Source organism: Lathyrus oleraceus, chromosome 7 (assembly GCF_024323335.1).
Source record: "Lathyrus oleraceus cultivar Zhongwan6 chromosome 7, CAAS_Psat_ZW6_1.0, whole genome shotgun sequence".
Lineage (NCBI taxonomy): Eukaryota > Viridiplantae > Streptophyta > Magnoliopsida > Fabales > Fabaceae > Lathyrus > Lathyrus oleraceus.
In genome coordinates, this window is record NC_066585.1 from 222,604,401 (window position 1) to 222,617,056 (window position 12,656).

General features: G+C 33.7%; 1 protein-coding gene and 1 pseudogene across 1 annotated transcript; one reads left to right on the forward strand and one right to left on the reverse strand.

Annotated features, from left to right (window-relative positions):
* Nucleotides 1-5,612: 5,612 nt before the first annotated feature.
* On the reverse strand, nucleotides 5,613-7,841 carry LOC127103033 (uncharacterized; annotated as a pseudogene).
* A 388-nt stretch (nucleotides 7,842-8,229) lies between these two features.
* On the forward strand, nucleotides 8,230-12,120 carry LOC127103034 (uncharacterized). Its single transcript, XM_051040332.1, has 2 exons — nucleotides 8,230-8,244; nucleotides 11,278-12,120. Exons 1-2 carry the CDS (start codon nucleotides 8,230-8,232, stop codon nucleotides 12,118-12,120), a joined length of 858 nt encoding a protein of 285 aa, XP_050896289.1.
* Nucleotides 12,121-12,656: the final 536 nt, after the last annotated feature.

Below are 12,656 nucleotides of genomic sequence, written 5' to 3' on the forward strand. Positions count from 1 at the left end.
GATACTTCATTATACACCATATCAATCACATATGATCCTCCATGAGTCCAAAATATCAAAGGAACCTCGAGTTTGCAAGTTGGTTCAAGGAGGTTGATCAGAGAAAGTCAACTAGTCAAAACCGGGGTTTCCTAGACCCTATATCCTACCATTTTTGTCATATGGAAATGATTATAAGAGATAAGTTACTCTTTATGACATTGCAAACAACTTTAATATTGACATCATGATCTATTTTTGCATGGAAAGTAATTTTTTATGGTGAAAGATTATAGGTCATTTTGTTTGTGCGCTAGTTAGGAGGTAAACTTCCAAGGACCATAACTGAAGGAGAATTGCGGTCCAAAACGCAGCGGAAATAAAAATTTCTCCTTTAGAGATCCTTACGAATGGTCATGATCAGTGATAGAATATTTACCTCTTATGACGGTTGAAACCTTTGGTGCAGATCTCTTGTGACGATCAAAACCTTTGATGCAGATCCACGGAAACGATCACGAACGTTGAACGATGACAACGTCTCTACTCAGTCCACACGAACGGGTTCCTTCAATCTCAGTGCTAGCTGGTACGAATGAAGGCTTTGAGTGAGAGAGAGAGAGAGAGAGAGTGAAAACGAAAAGAATACAACCGCAAATTTTTGCTTCTGCACAAGGGTTCTATTTATAGAACCACTTGTGTGGGCTTCAAGCTAAAAGCCCACTTAAGTGTATTTTGGCCCATATCTTATAATATGCCCAAAATCACTTAAGCCCATGGTACCTTACCATATTTCGTATTCTACTCAAGTACACCGTACCTTACGATGTTCTATAATTCACTTAAGGTTACCGTACCTTACGATATTCCTTAGTTACTCTATCTCTCATCAATCCGTCCTTTGTGTGTGACCCTGTAGGTTTTCCTGACGTTGGCAATTATATTAAATCACGCATTTAACATAATAAACAGTGAGCGGTATCTAGCAACACATCACTGCTACCCAAGACACGAAAATGTCATGTGATCTGACAATTCCTTCTGTGATAATACTTATGTGTATAATTACCCTTTTGCCCTTATGTCTATATTGAACACAAGGCATAGACCGTGTCATCCTTGTCCAATTTAATATTGGGCCCATAGACATTTATCCTGTTATGCAGGATGGGCAAATTCCATCTAGGTCACTCATGTCCCTCAACATGCTTTGTGGAGTACCCATCAACTGTCTTTATGGTTATCCAGTTACGGACAACGTTGGATCAACAATAAAGCACTCGACTCTACATCTAGGATCCATAGTGGTTTCAGGTCGAAGAGTGGAATACACTATTATCACCATGAGAATAACTTATGACACCTTGCATAACTTTCTATATAGTATTCTCATAGCGGGTCAATCCGGTATAAATATTACTCCTAATATTCATACCTATGTTTAAGACTTGATAACTCTTTATCCATGATCCATGAGATGTGATCATCAGTCTACAAACATAATAGTCTTAATGCTTTAATGTTATCCCACTTCACACTAAAGCTCAACTACGGATACTTTAGGAATAATGTCCTTATGTTTAATGTGTTCTCATGATTAAGTCACGCTTAATACATTAAACGGACTATCTATTCCAGGGACTTTATTAATCAACCATAATAAAGAGAATGCCTTTTATTATTCGATACAAGTACCAAAATGCATTGGCCTCTAGGGCTTACACCAACAATAACTTGCTCGTTTTTTATGATATGAAGGTCATCCAAGTTTCATGATCAATTTCACGATGTCTTTTCCAACTTTTATTCTTTGAGAAATGTAAAATTCAACTTGAAAGGGCATATGCCAAGAGGAAACATTATAGGTCATTTTGGGCCATTAGCATTGAACAAGCAATTTTCCTCAACTTCTAAAATCCATAACTGCCTCATACCAAATCCAAATTATGTCAAATTTGTGACCAAATTGAAGAGGAATGGAAGAGGTACAACTTTGGTGAATAAACCATTTTCATTTGGAACTCATAGCAAAAGTTATTCAAGGTGGAAGAAGTGGTCTTTTGATTTCTCCAACTTCCACCTCAAAATTCATCATGATCCAAGTTCCAAATGGAAAAGTGTTCAACATCAAAGTTGTTCCCCTTGACGTCACCTTTCCAAATTATCCAATATCACTCCATTTGGACGAAAATTGAGGGAATTTCGTATGGGTTCTTCTCATTGTTTGTTTTGGCAACATTTGAATGCAATTTTCATTTAGCTTTGCATGGCTCCATGTGGTGACATCAGTAACATTTGTGCATAAATTGGAGTGATTTGCAATGATAAATTTGGACCTAGCGTATTCCCATGCACCCATGCACTTGGATTTCTATTTTTGGCTCAAAATTCAAATGGTGTAGAAAGCACTTCCCTTGCCTATAAATACAAATGCATTGCTTCATAAATGGAACACACATATTGCCCAAGCCTTGCCAAGCTAAACCAGAACCCTACTTCATAGAATTCCTTGAAGATTTCTTTGAAATCGAGTTTGAATTTCTCCTTCTATTTTGAGATTCAAACTCCAAGGATTCATTGTCATCTTCATCTCAATTAATCACTACAAGCAAGAGGAGGAAGAACCAAGTGGATTCACATTGAGATTAAGCCAAATCACTACTACCCGAAGGTAGATTTTTAGAAACTTCAAGCCTTCGATTCTCTCTCAATTCTCCATTATTCTTTTTGTTTATTGGTTGTCTGAAGACCTACCAATATAGGCAACAAGATTGAGTTGTTTTGAGGTCAAAGCGAAGCAACTCAGATCGTGTACCTCAAAGTTCAATTCCTCATATCTCTCAATATATTTGGAATTGGACAAAATTGAGGCCAAATTCGAGCTACTGAGTTTTTTCTCTTTAAAATATTATCCTTACTTTTCATTTTCTTGTTGGTTGAGGGTCGACCAGTCCGGTGAGGTCCACCAGAGAAGATGACCGGAGCTAGGGCTTCGGTGGTGTGTCGGTATTGTCCAGACCATCTAATCAAGAGGCCACGTTCTAATCCTGATCATCCATTTTGATTACCATTGCTACATGCGCGTTGACTAGGGTGTTGGATCGATAGTGTGTGTTGGCCATCAGATCTGCCACCTCAATTAATAAGGGAGATCTTATGGCCCTCATTTTTTTCTATTTTTCTCTTTTATTTCGGATTTTACTTTTAGATGGGACTTTCATCAAGAATCTTTAAATATTTTCCTCTTCCATATTTTGAATTAAAATCATTTTTTGGATTAATTTTGATATTTTTCATGAATTAAATGATTTTTGACTTATTTTTAAATATTTTAAAATACTTCTGACTTTCCAAAAATTGTGAATTTTTTTTCTAAGGTCCTTTAACCTTGTTTGACCTAGGATAAATCCCTTGGTCATTTATTTGCTGTTTTGAAGGGATTTGAGGTTTTGTCCATTTAAATTCATTTTAAAATTGATTATTAATTAAATAATTGTTTAAAAATTATGTTGAGCCATTTTTATGGTCTTGTGATGTTTGACTTTCTGTTTGGCCTTGGTCATGGTTGATTTGAATTTTGTTTGATCAATACCATTGGATTTAGGGGATTGATGAAATGTATATTTCATCTTCCAAAATAAATGGATAGTATTGATCAGGTGAAATTCCTCTTATGATCAATTTGGATTTCTATTTTACCCTTCCCTCTTTATCTTCATCCCTATTCTTTCCTAATCCTTCATTTGACCAATGATTTTCTCATGTCTAAATGCTAGTTGATTCATCAATGACCCTGTGTCAGATGAATCAACATGAGTCTGACTGAGATAGGTCTTCCTCTTTTTTTAGTGTGTGGTTTGTTTTAGGAGTTTGGTTCTTTGCACCAAATCTCTAACATGCATCAACACTTATATTTTTATTTTCGACCTCAGATAGTGTGACTTATACAAAAGTCCAATTACGATTGCTTAACATAGAGCTAAATTTGTCCCTCAATGCATAGCATTCTAGTAAGTGAGATTGTAAGTCTCTCATTCTTCATGGTATTGTGTGGGAACTTGACCTTTTTTCCATTCATGAGGGCTAGTGGCATACTTATTAATTTATCCAAGTTAGAGCCCTTCTCATGGATGATGTCTTGATTCAAGAATTCATACTTGTGAATGCATGGTTAAGTGTTCTCCGAAGAATGACTTAATCAATTAAAACTCATCACTAAATTTTGACTAACACTTGACTAATTTTTATTCAGGTTGCTTTATTTTTTTTAGTCATTTACTTTATGCACTTTATATTTCATCATCTTTATCCTTCATTACCATTTACATTTCATGCAACTTGTCTATGTTTTAGTCCTTTTTCACCTTGCTCACTTGAGCCATATCTTGAGATTGTATATATTGTTTGGTTGTCTTTGTTTTTATTTATGGTCTTAGGACCTTAAAATACCTAATAATAATAAAAAACCCTAAAAACATCTTGGTGGACTGTTGGACTTTATCTGAACTTTTGGACTTAGAATTAGGCAACATTCCCTATGCTAAAGGACTTGGTTAATGCCACAATTTGAGACTGAGATATCCTTGACTATGGTTTTCATCTGATGCAGGACCTTGAGTGCCTTTGATTCATCTATTACTCTACGCTTAATTGTTATATTGTTATTATTGTTTATGTCTAATGATTATTCTGAGTTGATCAAGGAATATTTCATCTGATATATTGGAAGATATTAAGGACTGCTAGCTATTGGAGTGCTTGCTTGAATATTATGCTATCTTTATTGATGTCTTGGTCTTTATATAGTTTTTTTGGATATTGCTTATGTTTGTTGCTTGCTCAAAAGTCCAAAGGAAAATGGGTTTTTATATGACATTCTTGTCTGTTGGATCGCATCCCATTGGTTAGATCTTTTCAACTCTTAACTTTTAAATTTTTTGTCTAGGATAGTCCCTTCATCTCCTCCCACTTATTTAATTTCAAAATCTCTCCCTCTTTTCAAAAACCTTCTTTGCCTGTGATTTCAAACATAGACATGTTTAATTATTAGAAACATTGGCCTTATGCCATTGAATTTTCAAATATTTTCTTTAATCAAATTTGTAAATAAACTTAACCATATTGACTTGAATTTAAAAAAGACAAAAATAACTAACAACCCCATTCAAATCTTCGGCCCTTTGTGCGTTTTCATTTAAACCTTTGTTAAAATCAATTCACCAACTTCTTTGAAATTTTTGCCACGAACTACGGGGTTTTGATCCCTCATTTTTATGTTAGTACGTAGGCATAAGACCGAAGGTCTTGTCAAACACAAAAATATAATTAATGAAGTCTTTTTCTCATCCCCCATTCTATATTTTTTCAAACATCATTTAGATTAAATCACTTGCACACAAAAAAGGGCTCCCTAGGAGTATCTAGGATACTTTGGGTGCTAACACCTTTCCTCTGTGTAACCAACCCCCTTACCTATAATATCTGACATTTTATTAGTTTTTATTTGAAAACTTCTTATCTTTGGGTTTTGTTCTTACTTTTCCCTTTTCCTTTGGAAACAATAAAAGCGTGATGGCAACTCTGGTTTTACAGACGTCAAGTTTATCCATAGCTTGATGGTCATGAATTTACCGTTACACATCTCTTTCTATAAAAGTTACAAGACGATCATTTAACCATTGATCGCTCATTATATTACATAGTCGACTCTTCACAAACTTCATAGCTGAAAGAACATGTTCCACGCTTGTAGTTGCTACCGGTAAGACTAAAGCTAACTTCAGAAGTTTATAAAAACTATCAAATGTGTTGCAAATTTAGGGTCACATCGAACATTTCTAACATAATTCTGAAGTTGATGTCACACCACCACTTCCAGCATATCTAAAAAAATCATTTGGATAAAGCTCAACTATCCTTAATAGTTTTTTCACATCAAAAGCTGCAAATGACGATGAGGGACTCAAACATGAAACACATTGTAAAATTTCAGTATTCTCTTCATCAAACCTAGCATTGAGTTTATGCAATTGCAGATCTAAAATACTAAACAAATAATCATGCTTATAATGATTCAAATTAAAAACACTAGAAGTTATAGCATATCGTCTAGGTTTCTTCCCTTGCACATACGATACATCCATATCAGACACATCAATATCATGCTTATTGCAAATTTCTATAACATTAGATATAAGTTCTTCCCATCCATCATTCCTCATTTCTTGTAATTCTTGTTTGGTAGCATTGACAAGTGACAAAGCATTCAAAAGATCTTGATCATGCTTTTGTAGTGCTAAACTCAAATCATTTATAAATCCTAAAATCTCAACCATAATATAAAATGAAAATCAAATCAAACGACTGAAGCATATCTAGCAAAAGTATAGTCTCACCATATTTTCAAATGACGTATCCTTCCTGACTTCTTAAAGTACCCCAATAATGGTACCGTACAAACTCATCAAACTAGTGAGATTCCTAGAGTGGGAAACCCAACGAGTGTCACATGCTCTAGAAATAGATGATTCTTAATTTGATCCATTACCAGTCTCTATTTGACCCTCTTCAATCAATTTCGAAAATTGAGTTACTTATTTTTCCCAAAGCAATTCTTGTCTCTTGTTAGAAGATCGTATGAAATTAACAAGAATATTGACCTTACTGAAAAACCCACTAACATCTTTGTGAGTCTTAGCACATGCATCAAGTGCCAATTCAAGTTGATGGGCCAAATAATGCACATAACAAGTAGATAGATTCTCATTTAGGATTAAAGTTCTCAAACCACCAAACTTACCTTGCATTTTGTTGGCTCCATCATACCCTTGCCCCATAATTCTAGATAAACTCAAGCCGTTAATAGACAAAAAAAAAATTCAAGTGCCTCATTAAGTGACTTAGTACTTGCTTCTTTAACACTTACAATGCCAATAAACCTTTCCTTTAGCAAACATTCATTATTTATATAGCGAACAACAACAACCATTTGTTCTTTACCAGCAACATCACCACATTCATCAATCAAAACAAAAAACATATCATCCACAATATCACATACAATTTGTTGAGTTATTTCATATGCATAAGTAGTAACAAGATCCTTTTGAATCTTAGGGGCACTAATAAGGTTATTTCCTGGAGCACAATCTATTACACTAGTTATCTCTGGGTTAATTTCCTTCAGAGTGTCCACCAACTCAAGAAATGACCCCTTAAAGTAAGAGTTAATGGACTCGTCACTTCCTCTAAATGGCACATACCACATCAAAAGAAACTTAGTAGCTATAAGAGAAGTGTTTACACGAACATGATATTCGACATTCATTTGCTTAGTTTGATTGACAAACGGAGCCTTAATATTTTGGTTTGGATTCATGAGAGCGTAACTCATATGCACACAATCAACATGACTATTGGAAGAAGTAGCATGATTAGCCAATCTTTTAGCATTCTTCCAATCACCAAAACCTTCTCCCACAAAGTGATCTCCCCCGTATTTAGATACATTTTAAAACAAAAACATGGCAAACAAAATGCTAGATTCTTATATTCATTATAATCAATCCGGTCATACAAATAAAACCAATTTTTACAAAATCGATGTCTTTGTTTAACTTGAATAGAAAAAGGGTAAACAAAATAGTGAGGAGGTTGATGAAGAATTTTTAGATAAGCTTTCCTTATCTTGTTTTGGATGTCAGGATGATATCTTCAAATTGGAGGCCTAATTCCTTGAACCTTTTCCAACAATTCATAATCAATAACTTTAATACTCTCACTTAGATGTTAAGTTTCCGTTGCTTTTATATTTTCCGAATAAGTAGTTTTGTCTCGAGAAAGCATTGGAAAAACTTCTCCATCTTATAAAGGGAATAATGAAATAATTTAAAATAGTTATTCAAACTATAAATAGAACAGTAAAATCAATTGATTATAAAGAAAATCATTTATGAGAAATTGAAATTTTGATTTTTTTTTAACAAATGGGTTTTTTAGGGTTCATCTAAAAAAGGAGAAAAGAATAAGGTAAAATTGAAATACTCATATTACTTTTGATTTTCAACCACCTGTCAATAAATGTAACCAAGCCAAGTGAAAAAATTGAAGAAAGAGAAAAAAAAGATTGACAAATATGAGAGGAAGAAACAAGCATGAGAGATGGTGAGATTTGAAAAAAAATAGAAAAATAAGTTATTGTGTGTATGTGTGTGTGAGAGAGAGAGAAAAAAAGTGAGGGAAATAGTTACTATGAGAGAGAGAAAAGTGAGTTAATAATATTTGTTTTCTTTTATTAATTATTCCATGTTTATAAATAATTTAAAAATAATAATTGTTCTAATAATAATCTTTAGTATATATAATATTAAAAAAATTAAAAAAATTGGTGTGGCTATAGCCACACCCAACCTAGACATGTATCCGCCTGTGCATACAGCTTTTAATACAAGACCACCCTTCAATCTTCTTAGATTAAATTTTTACGTCAAGTGCAGTTTGCAATTTTTAACTTATCAGAATTCCAAGAGAACAATCATCTTTAGATTTATAATTACATATCAAAATAGTATATAAGTGATTACACAAATTCTCTCAGCACTAAAATTATATTTTAAATGCGTATGAGAATATGAAATGATGTGAGAGTAGAGAAGAAAGTGTTTTTCTAAAATCTTGTATTTTCGAATGAACAACATCTATCCTTTTATAGTAAAAGATTTAGACTAAGAAAACTTTAGAAGGTCGGGATCTCGTCCATAATCGATTAGCCTACTACAATAATCAATTGTGGCCTAGCTAAAATGGATTTTTTTTAAATTAGAAGCATAATTGTTTACAAGGCTTCCCTAATTGATTATTAAGCAAATTTCCCCTCTTAATCGATTATAGGTCGAGTTTCGCCACATTATCGATTACAAAGGTTTCCTAACCGATTATGTCCAAAGTGATTTTCAAAATATTTTTGAAAATAGATGAAGTTTTTGAAAAATAAGTTTGGTATGTGTGTGTATGACTTTAGTACATTGGAAAATAACACACTCAACTTACAATATTGATCTTATAAAAAGTAAGATAGTTGGACATATGATCAGATGTCAAGCTTTAAGATCATATATCTGCTTCTTAATGTTGTTCTTTATCATTTGATTATTTTAATCCATTTGTAAGAAACTTCTCACTTTTTTATTTGATTCGATCTTTGTTCTTCATTTGATGATATTTGTGATATTTTACTTGGATCCCATATGTAATCATAAAAACCAGTTATACCTTTTAAGCACATAAACTATATTTCCCAATTTTTGATGATAAACACATCTCTCAGGAAGGTGGCTTAGAAGAGAAGCCCATTTTTTTATGATAAACACATCTCTCAGGAAGGCGGCTTAGAAGAGAAGTTAAGAAGAAGAAAATATTGGAGTGTTAACTTGTTGTAAAGTGAATCCAAACACAAAAAGAAGGTGATTTGAAAAACGATGCCCAATTATAAATTCTTTGATAAATGAAAGAGATTAAAATAATTTTGTAAAACAAATAGAGAATAGACAGGGAAATAAATAAAGAAATGGAAATCAGAGTAAATAGAGGAAATATAAAGAGATAATGGTTGAGAGAATTACATCAATATTTAACAAGTTCGACCTAACCACCTTGCCTACTCATGTCCCCTTGAATTTCTTCTTAAGAGTTTCCAGTATATCGGATGTGGGTTTTTCACAAGTTATGCCCACAAACCTTCTTACAAACAAACATGAGTTTTACAATGGCTATTATCCAATTCAACACACAAGATTTTATTCCAGGACAACCTCAAAATCATATAGAGATTTTACACTAGGCTAAGCTTAGGAACCAGACGGAGATTTTAACAGACAATCTCACGAACCAAACGAGAGATTTTACATTGGGTTAAGCTCACGAACCAAACAAAGATTTTGACTGGTTAATCTCAAAAACCAAACAAGAACATTTATTGTTTATCTCATGAACCAAATAACAAATTCTCATAAAAGATATTACACAATAGATAAAGTTCTCTTGAGTAAATTACAAGAATAACCCCAACAACTGAACAAACAAAAACCTCATTATTACTTTTCACTCTCAAAGCGCTAAAGTAATTTAGTGAGAAATAAACAAATGAAATGGAGAGAGAGAGAGAGAGAGAGAGTAGAAAGTGAGAAAGTATATATAAATATGGTTTCTGGTGTGTTTTGAAAGTATGGAAAACCATCTATTTATAAGATAAAAATTTGGCTCAAAAAGGAAAAATATCCATGATATTTTAATTGAAATAAGGATTAAGCCATAAGGTTATCGATTATGAGCTTCAAGATACAACAACCCTAATTCCCCAAAAGAAAACCCTATAATAGCTATGTGTCTTAATAGATTAGGATTGTAATTAAACAATTAAAAAGCTCTATTCCTTGTTCCAATTGATTGGTTATGGTCCCTAATCAATTAGGCAATGTATACAAGCTTCATAAATATTTAGGAACATCATTGGTCAATCCAACAAGCACCTTGATGGTTCATATATAGGTTTTAAGGTGTTTTAGAAAATTTAGAGAGGTTTGAAACACTTTTAGGTAAGTTTGTGTGTTTATTTAATAATGTAAGAATTATTCTAATATCTATTATAATATTTTGATCACTCAGACACATATCAGACGAGCTTTCACACTTCCTCTCTTTCACAAACTTTGAAGCTTTAATATCCCTTACTTGATTATTCATTGATTCAACACTTCATATGAGAATTTACTTCTTCTAACTAATAATACTTAATAAATCTTCTTGATAGACACCATCATTAGAGATTGCTTGACCAGAGACCATCAGGGATTATACCGAACACTGCTAGACATTAGGTGTTTTCCTTATTGGGATTTCCTTTGATATCTTGATCTCACAAACGAACAACTTCATCTTGATATAACATCTAGATCATTATTTCTAATGAAAAATTCACGTTATAATGTTTGATGTGTGCAAGGCCTCAAGTGCAAACGCCTAAAAATCATTGAATTTGTATATGTAGCTAGGTGCAACATAGTTGTGTCACCTGACCGTGTCAGGTAACACGACTCATATCATAGGACACTGCCAACCCATGTTGCCACCGGTTCTTTTGTTTGACACCAAAACGTAAAACTTCAAAAACCAAATAGTCATGCAAAATAGGCAGCGGAAATTAAATAAAGTCTAAGATAAGGTATCATAAACAACTCCTACAAAACAAAATAAAACATCACACAATGACTGAAGGTTGTTGTTGGACCTGCTAAAGGTTAGAGCAAGGTTGTGGCTCATACTAAGAAAAGGAAGGAAGCACCTTCAAGTGACTCTGAGTATGATGTCGAACAGAAAGTTCAAGACATCACGCCTCTAAAGAAAGATGTTGGGAAAAAGGTCACTGCTAATGTGCCTGAAGTTCCCATTTACAACATCTCTTTTCACTCTGTTGAGAATGTTGAAAAATGGAAGTTTGTGTACCAAAAGAGATTGGCTTTGGAAAGATATCTTGGGAAGGATGCCCTTGAATGTAAGGAGGTAGTAAGTCTTATTGAGAATGCGGGATTAATGAAGAGTGTTGATGGTTTTAACAAGTGTTATGAGATGCTTGTAAAGGAGTTCATTGTGAACATTCCTACGGATTGTGACAATAAGAAGAGTAAGGAGTACAAAAAGGTGTATGTGAGAGGTGTGGAGTTTTCTCCTGAGGTGATTTACAGGTTTAAGGGAAGGTGTGAGGATGAGCAGGCTGAAGTAGAAGTAACTGATAACACTATATATAAAGAAATCATTGTCAAACATGTGTCACAATGGTCAAGAAAGGGCAAGCTATCAGATAGCAAGTTGAGTGTGAAGTATACTGTGAAAATGCCTATTGTTTTTCCCTCTCTAATTTGTGGAAAAATTCTGAGTCAGCACCCTGGGATCTTGATCAGTTCTGATGCAACAAGTAAGAGGGAATCTCTTATATCCTTAAATTATAGGTTATTCGCAGGGACACATGTCCCACACATTGTCATGCCATCTGGTAAGGAAACTGTAGCTCAACCTCAAAGGATGAGAATGTTGATGCAGATGTTGCTACTGAAACATTTTCCAGTTCTGACATTTGATATGGTTTGATTATTTCTTATGTATTTTTTTGTGGGTTATGCCATGCATATTTGAGCGCTTTTAGTGCTTTTAGTATGTAACATAATTTTTTGTATGCTCTGCTACCTCAATTTTCAGTTTTTCTCTGCTACTTCTATGGTTGTTTGTCAATTTTTTGGCTAAAAACGGGGAGTAGTGGTGTGTGTGTGGTTATTTGGTATTTTGCTCACTTTTGTCTATGCCTAGTTATGCCTTTTTACCCTTGACGGGAGTACTAATGGAGGGGGAGTAGTTATTGCCTTTGTTATGGTGTTTAGGGGGAGCATGATATTTTGATGTTGTCATGACTGTGAGATGCTTTAGGGGGAGCAGGATGTTTTGATGTTGTCATAGTTGTGAGATGCTTGATGTCATACCTGATATCTTGACATCCTATCTGGGAGAATTTATTTTTCTCTTCAAAAAGTTTGTGTTGTGAGAGGTCATTTCTCTCTCATGTGACATTCTGTATGAGGCTAGTTTTATCTTATTATACTACGTATGCCTCTGTTGTATCTTAAAGAAGT